A 22,113-nucleotide genomic window follows, 5' to 3' on the forward strand; every position below is an offset into this window, starting at 1 on the left:
GAGTAAATGTGCACGTTGGGCATTTAGGGCTGGCTTCCTCTTCTAGGTGACACTTGACCTAGACCTTGAAGGGTGAATGCTTCAGTGGGCAAAGAAGGAAGGTAAAGGCACACCAGTCAAGTTGGTAGTAAAATGAAGTATAACGAATGGCAAGACCAGTAGCATTTGTGGTTGGAGGAAATTCATAGTCCAAAGAACTCTTGAAGGATTTTAGAAAATCAATAGTGTGACATGAATCTGATCAGTAATCTGTGGACAGCTATGGGTTTCATTTTCTCAAGTAGGCATTAAACCTTGATATTTCCATTTTCTAAGGGATTAAAGGATCCTTGTGGAATTATTTTAAACATCATTTCTGGAGTCACAGCCTGCAGACAGCCAGAAAGATTTATCAGAGTGAATGGCACCTATGTTCAAAACACAGCCACCTTTTTTTGAAGATTTTTTAAAGCTTTCTACAGTCACATTTTAAATCACACTATTGTGCCCAGAATACACATGAGTATTTTCTTCAGTTTCATATAATACCTAGATCAAGCACCAGATAAATAATAATAACTGCCGTGGTTGTTCTAACACACTTCTACAAACTGTTATGCACGATTTGATGAGCAAGTCGTTCCTGGTACCAGAAGTTGTGATTTAATCAGTAATAGATTCACCAGTATTTTTGATGATGCAGAAAGAGAAGAAAATGAAAAAGATTTCGCTTCCAATCAATTATTCTCAAATAACAAAGATGACCTTGTTCAGAGAAAGTAATGGTTAACCTCTGTTCTATTTTTACTACTCTCTTGCCTGGCTACTAGAATAGACCTAAGTTTATAAACCTTAACATTCAATTCCATATAGTTTGAAATCAAATAAACAACTTTCAAACCAAATAAAAATAACAATCTTAAACATGAATCTCATATGGATTTCAATCATTTTTCGATTGATATTATTATAAAGGTTGGCTGCTCTACAAATTTAGATTTCTAGATCAATAAGACAATTTTGTAAAAATGAAGCCATTTGATCTTAAAGCATTTATACAAGTGGTCTGTTTTTCCTTCTACCTAGTAAAATAGAAAGAATCATGTGCATTTAATTTTGAACTATTAATTCATTCCAAATGAATTCTTTTGCAACTATATGTAGAGTTTCATACCCTCACACAGAGTATTTGCTTACTTCAACTCTCCTGACATTTTAAATTGCTGAGTATGAATTGGATTTGCTAGTATAGTGAGTTAATATCCCAGGACTTTGTCTTTTTCCATAGGGAGTTTTTTTTTTTTTTTTTAATCCTTTTGTCAAGCTGAGATATGAAAAGCACAGAGTCAAGGAAAGTAGGGTCTAAGTCAAGATCAGCAGAGCCAACATAAGCAGCCAAGGACCAGTTGGGTCAGGGAGGAACTAGGGTTCAAGGCAAGGTAGGGTTCCTAGGCAGGAAACCCACTCTGCAGTAAATAGTCAGAGGTTATGGGATACACGGGAACTGGGACTTCAGGCACAGCTAACCAGCAGGCTCAGACACAAAATACCGATGCAAAGAGAGCTTGGAGAAAAAGCCAGAACCTGCTCGAGACAAAGATTCTCATCCTCTTCCTTTCACAAAGAGAACCAATAGCTGGCACTTCAGGGGCAAGATTCCAAGTGAAGGAATTCTTCCCCCCTGGAAAATCTTCCCATACTCTCTTCTAGGCCAACCATTTTAAATATGAGACTGTCAAACCTGAAAGGCCCTAGAAATTCTCTTATCTCGCCCTATCATTTTTTTTTTAAGACACTGAGGCTTTTTGGGAGAATGAATTTGTCAAAAGACATCACAGCAACTCCGTAGAAGTTCTGGGGGTATAATTTCAGCATCCTGACCCCAGTACATGTCTTTCCATGACATGTTCTGCCTTTTTTACACCTGGTACCTTTGAATGGGAAAGATGACAAGGAAAAAAAAAATATGATGAGATACTGATACACCAATCCAGGCAATTTCTGTTCAAATGAGATAAAAGAAGAAAAAGTATATGAGGGTTATTGCCACTATATGTACTCAGAATGGGAGTTGTGCTTATCCTTGAGAAAATTCAGTAACAAAAACTTCTGTTGGGATTAAAACTACTTGATGATACATGAGGGAAATCCTATAATTCTAAACAATTCGCTCTCCAATGGATTTTGTACAACACATCCCAACGAGCCAATTACAGACCAAAGCAACCCCATTTCTTTTTCTTTTAACTACAACAACCATGCTTTCTCTCATCTTTGAGGTCTACTATAAACTGTCTATAGAGTGATTTATTTAATGATAACCTCAGCTGTGCTGTAAATGTTTAAGGATCTAATTAACAAATCCAGTACATCATTGCAACAAACTTCTTAAAACGTGTCACAGCTGCAAGTAATGTGTCCCTGTGTTTCTTGTATCCTGACGTTGGCCAGCTAGTCTGACACATGTGCCTTGAAACACTCTGAGCACCCCATGTACAAATAAATAAAAGGTATACGTCCTAATAACCCATCCTCTTCTAAAGCAATAAACTTCTTGCGGGTGAAGTTACAAACCTGAGTACATAAAGCACAGCAGGAAGGTAAATGACTTTACATTGGCATCACAACAGTGTATCGACTCTTTTCATCTCATTTTGCAAAGGTTAAATCTAAGTGTGAGCCCAAGGAAAAAAGAAAACTTCTATTTATGTTTGCAGTAACAGAGATAGAAATTCTGCTTTTAATTCCTGAATGGGAATAAAATACATTTTATCATCCAGCCCCAACATATTCACAGATTTCTGTGGTGGAACTTCAAATACCTCATCAGTATGGTAAATTTGATTGCTGTGATAAAGACTCATCTCTTTTCTAAGCACAGAGAAATGCTGGTCAAAATAAAATAAAGATATATACACTTAACCCAGCTTAAAGCTTGAGCAGCAAGCTGTAGGAATCATAATGGAATTCAAACCCAGACAAAGGAGTGTGCAATGAAGCTAAGTAGTTCCTGGGGATAATGGAAGCAGAATTGAGCCTCAATGATCTAAGGATTTGAACTCAGTGTCAAGCCGTCAATGCACAGATCTCTGTAAAATGTAAAGCTACAAATGGAATCCCAGCAACAATCTAGAAGCCGGAGTGGCCTATGAAACATGGAAATCTATGAGATGGGGATTGAAAAACTCTGCTGATTGGTTTAAGAAAGCAGAAGGAAATTCCCTTTCTCAGGACCATGCCATGAATGAAAAGAGAAATGCAAAATAAGTCAGAACTATAAACTTGGACCAAGCATGGGTGTGGACTGAATTCACACAATTCACATGTGATACAAAACCAAGCTAAGAAATTAACAGGAAAGCTGGTTCCAAGCCAGTGATATTTGGAAGGCCAAAGGCAAACTTGGAACCCCCTGAGGGAATGCTTTCACGGAAGACCAGGACTCCCACAGAAGACCAGCCCTGCTTTTGATAAAAACACAGTAATAAAAGTACAAGCCTCACAAGAAAATTAACTACTGTGTCATTGCACTCACACAAATGGAAAACACCGCCTCCTAAGAAAGAGAGTTAATAAGATAAATTAAAAGAGATTTGTTAAAAACTGTGTAAAGAGGAAAGCAGAAAATAAGAAATGTGGCTTTTATAAAATCCATAGATTATCAAGGAATGAAGATGGCAAGTGGAGTGTTTGAGGACTATGTAAAGGAATTGGAAGTCCAATTTTTGCTCCTGAGAAATTCTTAGAAAGTCCCGGTACCAGGGAAGATTAAGATGTGTTGTCAAAATTAAATAAGTTTTATCTTTCTATTCTTTGGGCTTGCTGTAGACTTATGCATAAAACATTCAATGAATATGGTGATTTCTTCAGCTTCAAAAGCACAAAGATTGAGATTTCTTAGAACGTAACACACACACATATTGCATTTCATTTATTTTGCGTATTATCCTTCACCTCTTCCTATGTCCCCTGCCAAATATAAATTTCCTGAGGGCATGGGATTTTTTTTTTTTTACTTTTCACAGTTTTATGGAGCTGTAATTTATACAATTCACCTGTTGTAAGTTGTAAGTGTACCATTGAATGACTTTTAGTAAATTTAGACATTAGTGTAGCCATCACCACATTTCAGCTTTAAAACACTTCCATCATTCCCCAAGAGTTTCCTCCTCCATGTTTCAGCCAATCCTTGACCCCAGTCTTAAGTAACGCTCTGTTTCTAAAGTCATGAATTTTCTATAAATTTCATATAAATGGAATCTTACAGTATGTCTTTTGTGTCTGGCTTCTTTACCGCCACATAGTGGTTTTGAGGTTTATTCATGTTATAGCATGTATCAGTAACCACCCATACATTGATGGAAATTTGACTTGCTTTGGGCTGTTGCAAATAAAGCTGATAGGAATATCTGTGTGCGAATCTTTGTATTGACATATGTTTTTCTGTAGAATGATAGATCAAAAGGCAGATGTGCGCTTAACTTTTTTTTTTTTTTTTAGGTAAAATAGGTTTACAATTCTATACATGATGTGACAATATAGGATAACAACTCTCAGGTATATATTACCACACCACACCCACCACCAAGACTTTTTAAGAAACTGTGGATTAATTTTTATGTAATATGATTTTATATATAGAATCATAGCATGTACTATTTTGCCTGATTTCTTTCAGTTAGCATAGTTGTTTTGAAGTCTCAAATATCTGTTGCAGTATCAGTACCTCACTTCATATCTGATTCATATTTCATTTTATACATGTTTCAGAGTTAATCCTTCTTCCTGATGATGGACATTTGGAGTCTTTCCAGTTTGTTTACACATAAAGCTGCTATGACTACTTATGTCCAAATCTTTGTATGGGCTTATGTTTTGTTGACGGTCTAGATTTAAGAAAGTGATAGAGAAAATGCTAGTGCAGCAGATTGAACCTAAATGTGAGTCATGTCTAAAGTGATTACTTTGTGACAGCACAAAACTGAGAAATCCCATTTTGTTTTGTTTTTGATAGATTTCAACCTACAGTATTATACCCTTTAGATACACATGTGAGTGTTTATCTCTACTAATAGGGTAGCAGTAACATAGGAATGCATGACTTTCAAAATGTCTGGAGGCAAAAGTAACAAAGCAAACAGCTCCAGCAAATGCTAGGTAAGAGTTTGCACATGCGCATGAGTCACATATTAGAAATGCCTGGAGTGATCTTCTTTGAGGTTATTACACCAATCAATGCAGAGATCGTTCCAATGCCCTTTGGAAAAGGAGACACCCTGTCCCTGACAATCACCGGAACTCACTGTCTGGCCCAGCTGCTGATCATTTTGGGATTGTCCTCAGAGTATTACTATGATGTTTGGGCAGCTTTCCTGTTTTGAACATTGACAAAAGGCTTCAGAATATATGTTCAGCGTTTGTAGAAACTAGACACTTGAAATTTCTGTCTCTTAAGTTTCCTTAACCACACCTGACTGATGGGCGAGAAAAAACATTCCCAAGAGCAATGACTGCAATAGTCAGTGGCCATTGTGTAATGCCAATGGGTAGGCTGGACTACTTCAAGGAGGCCCCATTTTGTACATTACTATAATTGTCTTCTCCATTATAATCAAACCACACATGGGTACCCACATGCTAGGAATTGCTAAAAGGTGTATTATTTGATATATTCTTTCATTATAGCCCAAAGGAATGATAACTAGAATTCATATGTATAAATGTATATGCTGGTAATTTTAGCAACTGCAAGCCCTTATAATAATGTTTATTACAATCTCTGGATTTTCTGCCATCTGGTTTGACATTCTTTAATACCTTCCATTCCATGGAAAAGATGAATAGTAAAGTGGGCCCTCCCTGGTGGCGCAGCGGGTTAAAGCACAGCACTAGAAGCTAAAGCCACTTCAGCATGAGTTCCATCCCCGCCTGCCCCAGAGGGGACCCACATGGCGTGGCAGACCTCTCCTGACCCACCCGCTGCTCCCCTCAGCAGTGTACTTAGTCAATCTTCCTGTTCTGCTCCCCACTCTGTCTCTGGTGAAGCCTCTCACCGCCCCTGCACCTCTGGCCTGTACCCCAGTTCTGTATGCATAAATAAATGAATCTTTTTTTTTTTTTTAAAGAAGAAGAATAGTAAGACATAGAAAAGACTATGTTCAGATTTAGAGAACTCAGGGCCTGCTAGGATAAATCACATCTCCTCTAGATTCAGGAAATATTTATAGAACACTGATAAGAGAAGCTATTACCCCAAAAGAGCTCATAAATAAAAGAAGAATATGAGATTGACAGGGTCAAAGTGAACTTTTATCTGTCTCACTGTCCACATAGATTATGCCTCAAATTTGACTTTTTGAATGACCTAACTTCAGGAGGAAAACATCACCAAGCTAAACTTGGATGAGACTTTGAGTTCACCAGAACCTTTGGAAACATTTCTTCCCTGAGCTTCCCAAGTATTACCATGCTTATTATGTATATAACAAACCAATTTATAAAAGGTTAGGTAATCTGCTTAGGACCAGATGGTTTGCTTTTTATGACAGATCTAAAATTAGGATCCAAGTCTCCTAACTCTTATTTCAGTGCACTTCCACTCTATAAAGCTGTCTTTCACTTACACACAAGCTTCTATCATAAAGGGCATGTTCAGAGCAATAATGAATGACCTTGTTTCACATTTGTATTGCACATACATGACAGACTATTGATATCAAAGATTTGGACAGTAATTTAATGACCTGAAAGCTCCACAATATATCATTTTGCTCAGATATAAGCTTAAGATATAATAAGACTAATATTGGGAAATGGATCATTTATTATGATTAATCTCAGCGTATCACCCAGCACCTACATGTGTTTGAGGTTTTCCTGAATTCTACTTTGCCCGTCAGCCTTACCTTACGTTACAGTTATTTCTTTGTGAAATAGTCCTCAAGTCTGCTCTTTACAGTGATCAAAGGAAGGCACCCAAAACGTCATGGAAGGTGGAAGTTCTGGATCACTTTAAGAATAGAATGGAGAATTTTTCAGTAACTACAGTGATTATGGGGGCAAGTCTACCATGTCCTCAACAAGGAAAGGAAATGCTTTTGAAATTGTTTTATGGAGTGCTTTAAGCAGGGTAAAATTTTCACATTATACAAAAAAAAAAAAAGAGATAAATTGGGTAATTCCTTTGTCAGAAATGTCAAAATTTTGTTGTTTATACAATTCTTGTCTTACTGATTCACTTTGCAGAAATAAAATAAAGTCAAAGCCAGCAAAAAACTAATTGTTTACATATTTGATGATAAATTTACAATTTAAAGTTTTTACCGATACTCACAAAAATGTATAAGAAGTGCTGAAGTATTGCCTAGAATTAAATACTGTGTAACACAAAGAATATAAAACACACTTAGAATGAGTTTTTCCTGCATGTACTTTTATAGATATTTTGTAGTTAAAATATTCTCCCTTTGATTTGTATCAGCCAATATTCCCTAAAATAGGAAATCATCAGAATAAATTTCTCTATACCATCTTAATAATAGCAGATAATCTGTTATATATCTTCACACCAATCAAAAATTAACTTTTACTTTAGATTTCAAAGGCACTAATAATCAGCAGTTCATACTCTCAAAGAAAACAAGTTATTCTTTACATTTGATTCTTTCCTATTAGTTCCTAAATGAGAGTCAGTACAAATAAACATTTCTAAAAACATTCTTTACTTTCTCCTTTTTGATAATATCTTGAATTTTTAAAAATTTTTAAAAGCCCATATAGCTGTTTAAAATTTTTCTCATGTGCAGGTATAAGATGATTGGAAGACAAGTGGAAAATTGGTGACCTCTGAATTTTTCGGTGGATGTTAGATGTTCCTTCCCTATCTCCCAGTGATAACCAGGCACCATTTGGTCATTTCTTTTTCTCTGTTATTCTCAGGTAAACCTCTGAACATTCCTTGCAAAGCATTCTTTGGATTCAGTGGAGAGTCCGGGCCAATGATCTACTGGATGAAAGGGGACAAGTTTATTGAAGAACTGGCAGGTCACATTAGAGAAGGTGAAATAAGGTATAGAGCTTGAATTGCTTATTTTTCTTTGCTGTCTTTTTAGTTAAGCAATGAAGAGCTTGGAAGAGCTTCTGTCCAGGATTTTAATTGCATTTCCAAATCATTCCATTTCTAAAAGTTGATTTGGTGGAGAGTGAGACTGGCTGCCTTAAGAAGTGCAAATGTGTAAACTCCCAATATGAGGAGGTTTTCTCATGTTCTAAGAATTATACTATGGCTATAGTGACCCCCCTCCAAGCAACCTAAGCACCTTCCTTTGAGTCTCCAAAGCTTAGGCTGCTGTAATGCCATCCAGTCACAGCAAAGATCCAAACTTTGTAGGTGACTCTGCATACCCCTACACCAATGCTCATTTACTCCTTAAAAATAGACAGCTTTCGGCCCTCCCTGGTGGCGCAGCGGGTTAAAGCACTGCACTGAGAAGCTAAAGCCACTTCAGCATGAGTTTGATTCCCACCTGTCCCGGAGGTGACCACATGGTGTGGCAGACCTCTCCTGATCCACCTGCTGCTCCCCTCAGCAGTGTACTTCATCAATCTGCCTGTTCTGCTCCCCACTCTGTCTCTGGTGAAGCCTTTCGCCACCCCTGAGCCTCTGGCCTGTACCCCAGTTCTGTATGTACAAATAAATAAATCTTAAAAAAAAAAAAAATAGACAGCTTTCATGTGGTATAGGCCACAGTGACAGCAGTAAGCAAACATTTACCAAATAACTGTTGACTTGTTAAATAGTGTTTGTCCCCTACCTCTCCCAACCCCCCCCACCACCACCACTAGTACTCAAGCTCATCCTGAAAATGACTGATCTTTCGGGTTAGAACATCACTAGAACACTTTTCATTCTCCTGTTACACAGATACATCCCTGATGTAGACATGTGATCTGTTGGTTTTCTTATCCTGCTTAGTACATTCTCACTTTTCTAGTAATGGATAGGCAGCTTTTCCTAACTCAGTCTGAGGTGATCTATAATGTATCATCCTCATTCCAGTGGAATTTGGGACTGTTTGCCCTCTGTCTTTTTAAGAATTGTGTAGTGGAAATCAATTCAGTCTTTCCCTGCAACTAAAGTTAAAATGTGCTCTTTCATTTTTCTTATAAAATAAGTATACTGTATATTATTTACTCTGAACAATAATTTGCAAAAACGACAGTATCTTTTCATGAATCTGCTCAGTAACTCCACTCTAGGGGCTTATAACTTTGAGTGTCTATGAATTGCCTGAGAGCATATGCAAAATATTGACCAGATGAGCACATTTCTAGGAAATAGTACATGAAAAAGTACCTGGCATCATTATTTACCAGGAAATACCGATCAAAATCCCATGATACCACCTCATACTCACTAGGAACACTATAATAAAAAAGTAATAACAACAAATGTTGGCAAGGATATGGAGAAATTAGAACCCGAATGCACTGTGAGAGTATAAAATTTTTCAGCCAACTTGGGTAGCAGTCTGGAGGTCTTCAAATATTAAAACATAGAGCTATCAGCATTTTTCCCTCCTAGTTATTTAAGCAAGAGAAATCAAAATATACATCTACACAAAAACCTGTATATAAATGTTCATACAGCTTTATTCTTACTAGAAAAAAAAAGGTACAAATAACCTGAATTTCCATTGGTAAATAAGTAAATAAAATATGATATATTCAGGCAGTGGAATATTATACAGCCACCAAAACAAATTAATGAAGTACTTGCACACTACAACATGGGTGGAACTTGGAAGCATTCTTTGTGAAACAAGCCAGTAACAACAACAACAACAAAAAATCCCATGTCTTTTGTCTTTTATCATTTCATTTATATGAAATGTCCAGATAGGCAAATCAGTAGAAGCATAAAGAGGATTAGTGATTGGTTCTGACCAGGAGGACAGAGAGATTGGGGTAGATATTGAAAGTATATGGATTGTTTTAGCATAGTATCTGCAATATAACATAAAATACACCATTTAAAATTATACAACTCAGTAAAATTTAGTCATTTACAATGTCATACAACCACCACCACTATCTAGTTTCAGAACATTTTAATCAATGCAAAGAAAAATCCTACTGATTAAACAGTCTGGACATCTTCTTGAGGCATTGAAAAGGTTACAGAACTGTCTACATTGATGACTGTGCATATTTGCATGTATAATAAAACACAATAAATTGCAAGCTTAAATTAATTGTATCCTGCACAAATTATGTCAATAAAGTTTATTTACCTTCTAAATAATTACCTGGCACAGAAAAATTAGAAAAAATGCTAAGAAAAAGTCAATATGCTACTAACAAATAATTCTTGACAATTAATTACAATATAAACTTTAAGGTTTTCAATTATAGATACATTGTTAGTCATGTTCAAGTTAAAATTTATGAAATTAATGCAACTGAGTTTCTTTAAATTATTTTAGAAGATACATATCTAAAATTATTATCAATGTATCTCCTATAAAAGCCTTAAAGTGTCATTCTAAACATTTCAGAAGAAGAAAATAATCCCCAAAGGGTAAGTTAGAGATGAAATGTATGCATTAGCAAAATTTTCACTATCAAAAAGTTCTGAGCTGTTTTCATGATGAAAAATATTAGTTATATGGTAATTGTCTGTTTTACTAACTCGATTTTTTAAAAATAAACAGCTTTATTGGGCAATAATTGACATTGGATAATCTGCACACAATCTCTTCTTTGATAACATTATTGATTTACTACTGGTTTACAAAAGTATATAATTCTCAAGAACAGCACATTACACATTAATATGTGTATATGCCACACTGTACCCACCACTATAGTTTCTTTCTATATATAATATAATAGTTTATTTTCCATCACTTTGTGTTTTTTTCCATCTCAGTTGTAATCCCTGTGGGCTACCCATCACCAAATCACCTGTGTGCCATCACTATAGTCCAGTGCACTTCCCCCAACCCCCCTACTTTTTATCCCATTCCCCACTCCATCTCCATAAAATGTACCTGGTATGCAGTTGTTCATTAATGTTATTATTTTCTCCCCTGGTCCTTTATATTCCTTCTATGAGTGAAACCATCCGGTATTTTCCTTTTCTTTCTGGATTACTTCACTAAGCATGATCCCTGCCAGCTCCATCCATGTTGCTGCAAAAGGCATGTGTTTGTCTTTTTGATTGCTGTGTACTATTCCACTGTGTATATATACCACCTCTTTTTATCCAGTCATCTACTTTTGGGCATTTGGGTTGATTCCATGTCTTTCCTATTGTAAATAAAGCAGCAATAAACATGGGAGTGCAGGTGTCTTTCTGAATCAGTGTTTTTGTTTCTTTTGGGTAAATACATAGGAGTGGGATTGCTGTGTCATATGGAAGCTCCATTTTTAGCAGTTTGAGAAACCTCCAGTTTTCCATAGTCTACCACTGTAGTTTTAGTGCAAAGCACTGTCATCAAATTGACCCCCTCTACTGCCCATTCTTCCTAACCCTTCTTCTCTCTGGTAGCCACCATATTTTTCTCAAAGTCTGAGTTATTTTTTTGTGGTTTGTTAGTACATTTCCTTTATTTATATTTTGCATATCAGTAGAACCATCTGGTATTTGTCTTTTAACTTCTAACTTATTTCATGTAGTATAATCACTCATGTTCCACCCATCTTGTCACAGAAGACACCTTTTTAATAGCTGACATATATTTTCTTGAGTACATATTCCACAAATCCTTAACCTAGACATCTGTTGCTGGACACTTAATTTGTTTCCAGGTCTTGGCTATTGTAAGTAATTCTGCAGTGAACATAGGGAGACATATAGCTTTTCATATTAGTCTTTTCCTATTTCCAGATAAATACCAAAGAGTGGAATTATTGATTATATATTTCTCTTTTGAATTTCTAAGGAAATTCCATACTGTTTTCCATAGAGACTGTACCAATTTACATTCACAACAGCTCAGCACACAATTTAAAGGGTGTAATCTATAAGCGCTGATTGACATGTGTATATATTTATGAAACCATCACAATTAACTGAATGGCTGTATCAGTCATCCTCGGGTTTCCTGATGTGTCTTCACATGGCAGAGAAGTGAGAGAGCTTGTGTCTCTTTTTAAGGGCACTAATCCCATTCGTAGGGCTCCACCCTAATGACCAAATACTATCACATGAGGGCTAGCATTCCAACATATGAATTGGAGGGGCAGGCAGCAAACATTCAGTTCATAGCAAATAGTATAGTGTAGCGTTCTTACATACCCTGTTCACAGTTTTTCCTGTTACTAATAATAGCTTAAGTTACTATGATACATTTGTTACAAATAATGACATGTTATTAGCTAAAGCTCATGTTTTATTCAAATGTCCTTAGTTTCTGCCTACTGTCCCTTTGCTTCTCAGTGATTAACTTTTTGATACTATATTCTAAAATACAGTTATACTGTTTTTACAAAACATTAGGCCCTGATAGTGCTCTCAAGCGGAATATGATTAGAGCGCCGTGCAACAGTACAATTCAGTCAAAATGAGTGAACCAGATAGTAGGTATTACAGGAAGTCAACTTTTCAGGACTTAAAAAAATGCCTCTTTTTTTGACTGTTACATCCCCTTTTTCTACCCTTTCCAACATTCCTAGTAAAAAAATTAAATAAGTAATAAAATTACATCTAAAGAGGTATCAATCTATTCCCCTAGATCATATACACTGTTTTAAACTGTGTATATGATTTACTTGAATCAAAAAGTGTGCAAACTCATACTGGTAGTGGAGGAAAGTAACAGAATTTGTCTTAAAGTTTTCATAGAATCCTGCTCACTAACTAGAGTCCCTTCAGAGAAGTGCAAAGAGTCAGGGATTCCTGGCCAAGTTAAACACAATGTTAGCTGTTTTGTAAAATTTACTGTGTCATCTGTGATCTATTTGGGAGCTTGTCTGGGTATGGGAATTCCTTCAGGATATGGCCATTTATGTGAACACACGAGTTTATTAGTGGATTCTGTCTTTTAGCCTGCAAAGCCAATGTCCTTGAAACAGAGCATGGAAAGATTTTTGCACAGCATAGCAGATTGGAACAAATCTGGTAGTTTTATCCAAAAAAAAATTGCTAATCATACCATTAGTTCAAGCAAGAAAAGATCTGCATTTTTTTTCATAGCCCACACATTTTCTCCAAAGGGAACAATTCTGATGGCAGAACACTAAAAATGTTAAGTAGGAAATTCCTCTCCAAAAGCATTTCTGAAACAAATTTTTTTTTCTGGAAACATAATTCTCCTTCAGCATATTGTTTATGCTGTATATTTTAATGGAATCATAGTTCTTAGGTTATACATGCAAGTCAGAAGTGCGTTGACCAATAGAACTAAGAAGTGGGAATGTGAATAAAGTTCTGTTAAATAGTTGACTTGTGGAGAAGCTGTGACAGAGACATTGGATCTAGCCAGAGCACTAATCACACTGACGCTTCCTAATTTCCACATTTCCTGGGCAGCAGCTTGATCCTAGAAGTGTGTGTTCCCAACTTTATCTGTCAGTATTACCTCAGAGGAATAGAGGATTTCACAACAATTTACTGGGGGGGGGGGGGGGGGGGGGGCGGGCGGGGAGACGTGGCTATTTATCAGTGATGACAAAATAATGCCACTCTGGGGTATCTTGATGTAATAATGTCATTCAAACTAGTTCATGCAACCTCTTTATTCACCAGTTCCTCTGCACATTTGATCAAATCCTGAACACCACTTTAAATTTCTCTCTTGCTCACCCCCTGGGCTACTTTAACCACCATGGTTCCTTGCTTCTCCTAACTGGCAAACAATTGCCAAAGCACTTAAACTCCACTGTGGGCATAAGATGCCCCCTTTCTCTCCTTTTCAGTAGGAATTGGCATATTCTCCCCAAGATTCTGCTGTTGCTTTAGAGACTGAACCCTAAAAATATCTGAACCCAAATGTTGTATCCATTCACAACTTCTAGTTTACCCATACAACTACTTATAGTCTTTCTACGAACCCCCCAAAAATGTCATTTGTAGGGAACTTGTTTTGTGTACTAGTACAAGCTGGAATTGTTTGGTTTTGGCCATTTTTTATCTACCATTTTAATGTCACTGCAACAAATTGCTGTCTACAAATTCTACCATGTCCTTCTGAGAAGTCAGTTCTTTGGAGGAGACCCAGAAGAACCATCAATGTCACAGGATTTCCTAATGTATGACACTGGTAACAGCTTGCTAAGTGGGATAATAGAATTCACGAAAAACAGTTGTTTTCGGGTGAGAACATTCTAGGAAAGCCAAGCTATATCCACATTTTCTAGATCTTCCTTTTAATTACTCTCAACAGAGGTTTGAGAATTAAAAATGAGAGAGAGAATTTACTAGTGAAGTATATATTCCAGAGTGCTAATAAAAAATGCCAGAGAAATTGAACCAATCCTATTAAACAAGAAATAATAGTCTTTAAGCTTGCCTGCAGGGTTGTGAATCGCATCTGAACTTAGAAGGAGACTGCATGAATTTCAATGCAATTGCTTTGCCCCAATGGAGACTAATTTTCTATTATAAATCTCACTTTACAAATCTCTCTATCAATATCTAATGTATTTTCCTCCAGCAATACCATAAAACAGTTTAAAAAATCTTTTATTATTCTTGATCTGGAAAACATATTCAATTTATCTTACCATTTTTCAGACAAGCTTCTAAAAATGCAAATAATTTCATTTACTTTCAATTTCTGAAAGGCTATAGTTGAATATAGGCTTTGTTTTTGGTTTTGGTTTCATCACTCCTAATTCCACCACTTTCTGGCCTTCTGTTTTCATTCCTTTACCTTCACATCCTCTCTTTGAATGGATATAATATATATTTTTAAAGATTTATTTATTTATTTGTGCATACAGAACTAGGGTACAGGTCAGAGGCTCAGGGGCGGTGAGAGGCTTCACCAGAGACAGAGTGGGGAGCAGAACAGGCAGATCGACGAAGTACACTGCTGAGGGAAGCAGCGGGCGGGTCAGGAGAGGTCTGGCTCGCCATGTGGTCTCCTCCGGGGCAGGCGGCAGGCAGGCATCGAACTCATGCGGAAGTGGCTTCAGATTCTCAGTGCTGTGCTTTAACCCGCTGCGCCACCAGGGAGGGCCCGGATATAATATTTTTAACAAAGCAGGAAGTGTGATACAAGTATGAAGGGATATTATTCTTAATGTCTCTTAAATACCAATATTAAGTTCCCACTAACCCACCAATGTTTTATACAAATGTAATTTGTGAAAACATAATTTCTCCACAAAATATAGACCAAAAAGGCAAAATGATGGACTCTTTTTTGTTAACTTTCAACCATAGATTTCCATTGCTTTGAAGCACCCCACCTGTTCTGGCCTTCCCAAAATTGAGCAAAACTTGTATGCACATACGCACCTCCTCCTCTTTATCTCCTCTTTACCCCACTCTTAGCTTATCCCACTGACCAGTCACTTTCCCTTTCATTTAAATGGTCCAGTCTCATCATACTCAGGTATGAATGTAGATTTTGTAAATCAGGAGGAGGCTTCAATGGAAATGTAAGCAACCTAAGCAGCATGCTTTATCTAGAACAGCATTCACTGCCACTGATCTGAAGGGTGAGTTTTGGAAACCTGATGAGTCTACCACTTATAGTTACACCTTCACAATGGATTTAGACCTAGACCTATACATAAAATAGTTATAATGCTACCTAAGTAGTATCTGTTACTCTTTACGTTTGCTGAGCGGACAGTAGCTATTCAGTCTCAAAATGTGGTGTCTTATAAACTGCTGTAGACAAAAAGCTAGTTAGTAATACTAATAACACTACTTACTCTTCATAATATTTTCATTCCATGTATTTTATACTACATAGTAGATTGCAAACATATGTTAAATTACATGTAGTTTTCATGATAGCCGTCTAATATAAATAGTATCAATTCATTTTACACGTGAAAAAATTAAGGTTGTAAACCTACATCCCTAACCCATATTGTGATATCAGTCAACTCCACCTCAAAAATGTTAAAGACAAAAAAAAAGTTATGACTTTTGGAAACTGTTTCACAGTTCTAGTGAAGCTGGATTGAACTCATCAAAATACAACTAGCAAGAGTTACTCTGAAAAGTGGCAATAAAGAGTCAAAACCCGCTCAGGACAGAAAGAGTGTGAATCAATTTGGAATGAGAATAAGCAGCCCTGCTATTAATCAGGCCTGGAGGACAGACAGATAAAACCAGCTACAAAGTTAACAGAAAACAGTTTTCCAAGGTCATGCAGCAGTTGTAAAATACCAAAATGATACCCACTTCCCTTGAGTGACTAGTGCTTTCTTACTAGTGACCTCCCAAGCCGGTTTTGTTATTTTTGTTTAGTACTGGGAATACCCAGTTGTTAAGCCACTCTCATCTGTACTCAAACTTCTCATCTCCTGATCCTGTCTTAAAAATTCCAGCCAATCCAAAAATTGCCAGACTTCTGTGGACCCTCCTCAGAATCTTTCCATGGAAATCCAAATGTTACAATGAATGTTTTCTTCCTCCCTGTAATCACTGATCCATGGTTCCTCTGGAATGCTCCATTCTCAGTGTATACAGTCAATAAATCTGATTTTTCTAGATTCTGCTCTTTGACTCATAAGGCTGTAATGAGAGGAAAAAGCAAATAACAGCAAAAGAATTTTTTTTGTTTAATTAAGAGGGTCTTGTGAGAAAAAAAAAAAAACAACGCCTCTAACACCTATTTATTTTCGGTCATCATTCCTGGACAGTGATTACTCGTACAATGAATAATGGCCCAGAAACTGCGCAAGATATGTAGACACCAAACAAGGACTCACATTACAATTAGGTGTTTTATTTCAGTTTGGGGAAAATCATAATGCTTTCATCTGTTTTCTTTGGCATTTAAAACATATTTCCCAGCTTTGTTGATGTGTGATTGACAAATAAGAATTATATATATAATATTATATATAAATTATGATTATAATTATATAAGTATATATATCCATGTTGTGTAATGTGATGTTTTGGAATAATTACTACAATCAATTAACAGACTCATCACCCTACACTGGAGATCTATTTTTTTTTTTAAAGATTTATTTCCTCACACAGAACTGGGGTACAGGCCAGAGACGCGGAGGGTGAGAGGATTCACCAGAGACAGAGCGGGGAGCAGAATAGGCAGATCAATGAAGCACACTGCTGAGGGGAGCAGCGGGCGGGCCAGGAGAGGTCTGCCTCGCCATGTGGATCTCCTCGGGGCAGGCGGGGATCAAACTCATGCGGAAGTGACTTAAGCTTCTCAGTGGTGTGAGTTAGCCCGCTGCGCCACCAGGGAGGGCCCTGGAGATCTGTTTACCTAGCTCATTTCAAATATAACTATAGTCACCATCTGTACATTAGATCTCCATAATTTATTAATCTTAGAAATCTGTATCTCCCAGTTTTGACTATTTCTCCCAGTTTCTTCCACCCTCTGCTCCCGGTAACCATTAGCCAATTCCTTATTTGTATGAATTAGACCTTTAGATTACACATGTAAACAATATACAGTATTCATCCTCCTCCTGACTTATTTCACTTATCAAAATATCCTCCAAGGTTTTCTATGTTTTCACAAAATGGCAAGATTTCCTTTTTTTTTAAGGTTAAATAAAAATCCATTGTATATGTAAACCATATTTTCTTTATCCAAACAACTTAGGTTGTTTCCATATCATAACTACTGTGAAAAGTGCTGAAATGAGCAAGAGAGTGTAGTAATCTCTTTTTGATCCTGATTTTATTTCCTTTGGATATATCCCAAGAAGTAGAATTGCTGGAACATGCAGCAATTCTATTTTTAATAATTTTAGGACCCCTGCATGTCTTTATAGTGGCTGCACCGATAGTGTACAGGGTTCCATTTTCTCCACATCCCCTCCCTAACATTCGTTCCTTTGCCTTTCTGATGATAACCATTTTTGGATCTTTGGATTGGTGTCTGTCATTAACTCTGGAAATTTTCAGCTCTTTAGTACTTCAGAAGTTCTTACTTTTCCCTTTTTTCTTTCCCCTTCTTTTGGTATTTCTATCACATGCGTGTAAATATTTTTTGGGTAAATATTTTGCGAATATTTCTTGGGTATTCAATATTTTATTCTGTTGTTTTTCCTGCTTTGCATTTCATTTCAGGGGTTTCTATTGACATATCTTTAAGATCACAGATTGTCTCTTGGACTGTATTCAGTCTACTTTGGAGCCCATGAACAACATTATTTATATTAGTTTTTTGGTTATTAGCATTTCTTTTTTGTTGTTCTTTAATTAAATTTATTTATTTATATATATTGTATATCATTGCTCATTTTTAAACAATGTTTACTTCCCCACCCCAGGTGTAGACTCCATAGAATTTCTTACATTTTTCATCTCTCTGGTTTCATTACTGATCTGTTGATGTATGTAGTTAAATACTTTATCCCTTTAGAGTCCTTAATATATCTCTTATAGTTACTTTATATTCTCAGTCTTGTCACTTCAAAATCTGCCATATCCGAAAATCATTCTGATGCTAGTTTTCACTCTTCAGACTGTCTTTTATATTCTTTATAACATACCTTATAATTTTATTGTTCTTTTCCAAAGCCACATATGATCTATCACATAACGGAAATTAAACAGGTTTTCAGTGTGAAGTTTTATCTTCATATCATTAGGAGTTAGGCTTTGTGTACTTTTCCCTGTAATTGTTGGTCTAAAAGGCCTCTGGTGTTACTTTTTTTTTAATAATAGGTGTTAAGTAAATGGTTTTGAAGTTGCTGGTTTCTGTTCACTTAGATTTGTTGTTTGTATTGTATCATGAATATTGTCATTGTTATTGTTGCCAGTGTTCACTGTTACATATAATTTGTCCTCAATGTTGCAATATAAGGCTTAGATCTCAAAACTGCTAACTTATACTGGAGTGGAGAATTTTCACATATAACTCAAGCCAATTATATATATATATATATATATATATATATATATATATATAATTCATATATATATATCCAATTATATATATATAATATCATATATGTGTGTGTATGTATCACAATATGATTTTATATGGGAGAACACATTACAACAATATAAGAGATCCAATTTGTTTGGCAGTAAAAGGGAGAAGGTTAAAAACCAGAAAGATGAGGTTTGGGTGACAAGCATTATAGTTGCAGATTCTGAAACTTCCTTTGTATGGGAGAGCAGAACTGCTTTTCGGGCAGAGATTTTCATCCCAGATACCAAAATCTGGAGAGAATTTTGGAACCCAAAGAATCTAAAATTGTTTTATTCCAGCTCTTATATTTATATTGAGTTTGGAGGTATGTTTTCTGGGCCACCTGTTAGTTATAATTTGGGCTTGGCCTGTGAAGCACAGCCAGGTTTTAATCTCTCCTTTCCTGGTGTGTCTGTTTATCAATGTCAAGTAGTTGCTTTTTAACTGAAAATTTAAGTCACTCAATCATTTTTTCTGACTTGTATACATTCTATTTTATTTTAGAACTTTCTGGAAAGAATTGACATGTTGAATTTCTGTATTAATGTGGTGTTACAGATATTGTCATTCTAAAATCACTACAGATATTTTCCACAAAATAATCTAAGAAGAATGAAAATGTCTGTCCTTTAAGGTTAACAAAAAACACACCATCGACCCTTTTTTATTACTACTTCTTGGTTTCCAAAGAGGCTGGTCATTCACATTCACTGTATGTATTTCCTTCTGTGGGACTGGAATTGATGAGACTTTAGGAAGGCAGAAAGTAGCTTTGAAAGAGACCTTCTACTGCCATCCAGAAGCAGCTTCAGAGCCTGATAGCCTGTATTAGGGTCACATGAAAGGGTGGGTGAATGGATGGATGGATGTGCCTGTGATGAGACCCCAGTGTTTTCAGTTGCTTAATTATGCTTATGTCTTCCACAGTCATCCTGCAGATCAGCATAGATTTTAACTTTATTCACCTGGATTATGACATCAGTTCAGCCGTTAGCTGACATACACTCACTGTATGCACCCCAGTACTCCTTCCTATAGGAAATCAATCAATCCATCCCACCTCTCACTTAGATTCATGCAGTATCTATACATATAATATTAATCCTTAGAATGAGAATACTTCTTTGAAATGTATCTCGGGAGCCCCTCATTTATATCCTCCACCCAAAGCCAGATTTTTCACATATTCTGCAAGTACCTGACCCTCTCTTCCCTCCTGGAGAATTTTTTTTTCCAGACAAAGTTTTCTCAAGCCTTTTTTAGCTAATTTAGTTAAAGATTTTCTCTCCTTTCTTGGAAATCCTGTTAGAAATGTGATGTACCACCCTGCTGCACCTCATTCATTCTATAATTTTTCTACTATGTGAGCTTGTCCCCTTATTTAAATTTTAATGCTTCTTCAGAGGAGGTATTTTAATGCTTGTATTTTTCTTGCACCAAAATATCTAGCCCATACCTAGGCCCTTATTAGAGAATTGACAAAGAATCATTAATAGATTGTTACAGATCGGCACTTGCTAGGGAATTGCAACTGCTCTACAGAATGATTTGTAGATATAAACACCAAGTTGCTCTTTATTTCAAGAAAGCAAGTCACCTCTAGATTTTTAAGAGCTGATAATTAAGACACCTCATATATATTAATAGACAGATCATTTTTCAAGTCCTCTCTCCAGATTACTTCTGCAGCCTGTGAGGAGCTGTTTTTGGAAACTGCATTAGAAATGAAGAGGGAAAGACTTGGTCTGGAGGGACAGGATCAGCTTTCTGTCCCATGCCTGGCAGAGGCTATGGCTGCCCAATGCAAGAAGCTGTAAATTAAACTTGATTTGTGGTACTTATGCAGCTTCTGGCACTTAAGGGGGTTCTGCCATGGTGGGTTATACAAAACTAAAAGAAGCGAGTGTAGTGGGATTTACCCATGGCAGAGGGAAAAAAATGGAGAGAGTAAAATTCAGCATAAACTATAAAGACAGTAAATTCCCATTTTACCCTTGGTTAGGTATATGGTGGAAGAGAAGAGAGGAAAACTACAGCTTTAGCCAGGAAAATAAAATTAATAGAAAGACTACTGGTTACGTGTGGTTAATTCTTTCATTTGTCTATTTTCAGTGATGATACATAAATGTAAATGGCAACAGAAGGAGACTTACTCAAGTTTCAAATGCAAGTATCATCAACTTTCAGATATGTATATTATTGGAAGGGAACAGAAACAAGTTACTTTTAAAACCATGTCTATTTGGAATGTAATCTGAGCTTCAGATTCCAGTTTGGGAAATCTCTTCCACCAACCAAACTTGAAGCCTTTTCTTTTGTCAAAGTGGAGCCAGAAGAGACTAAGCCAGGCTAATTTTAAATATCAATAAATGTAAATACAAATATTTTCAGAGGAGAATAAAATGTTTAATAATAGATCTTTGCATGTACAGAGTGATTTTTAATTTTTAAGTCCCTTGAGCCCATTTTTCCCTTATAACAAAGTTAAGGTAATATGGTACCCTAACCAACCTAAAGGTGAATTAAATTCAGGTGCCATTGGGTTAATGACTTTGGTAGCCTGAGCCTAGTTGTGTTTTACATTATACTAAATGCCACTATAGCAGAAGGCCCTTCTCTGCATTCATAACCAGTTATCTAAAAAGAAAATAAGGATTACTACCTGTACCCCAGTTTACCATTTAAAGTATTGCATGCTTGCAAATGTATGTGTTTAAAGAACCTCAGCTCAGAAATTAATGGCAGAATTCCCACTGCATGGACTTGCAATTTGCTCCTTCTCTGGTGAAATTTAGGATACAGAAAAATAAAAGTCAACAGGTCTCCCAGTTCACCTCACCCAGAAGGCAACTGACCATTGGTGAGAATATAATTCTCCAAACAAACAGGAGGCACACTCCTCAGGAAAGCTTTCTGGCAACTCAGCACCTCTGCGAACACTCGGCCATTCAATACCCTTTGCAGCTTCACTTGAGAAAGCAATATGAGAAAATGCCACAGGGGGAAGGGATTTCACCTGTGCAGGGTTGGGGAGGAGAAACAAACA

The 22,113-nt window shown here is 36.4% G+C and overlaps 1 protein-coding gene across 1 annotated transcript in view; it reads left to right on the top strand.

Moving 5' to 3' along the window:
- IL1RAPL2 (interleukin 1 receptor accessory protein-like 2) overlaps positions 1-22,113 on the top strand; it is a 921,055-nt gene that overhangs the window by 870,744 nt on the left and 28,198 nt on the right. The window contains exon 6 of the mRNA XM_004685671.1: positions 7,918-8,047. Within this exon, the coding sequence (XP_004685728.1) occupies positions 7,918-8,047 (130 nt within the window). The remainder of the gene's footprint in view (positions 1-7,917; positions 8,048-22,113) is intronic.

Source organism: Condylura cristata, unplaced genomic scaffold (genome assembly GCF_000260355.1).
Source record: "Condylura cristata isolate star-nosed mole 26May11 unplaced genomic scaffold, ConCri1.0 scaffold00019, whole genome shotgun sequence".
Taxonomy (NCBI): Eukaryota; Metazoa; Chordata; class Mammalia; order Eulipotyphla; family Talpidae; genus Condylura; species Condylura cristata.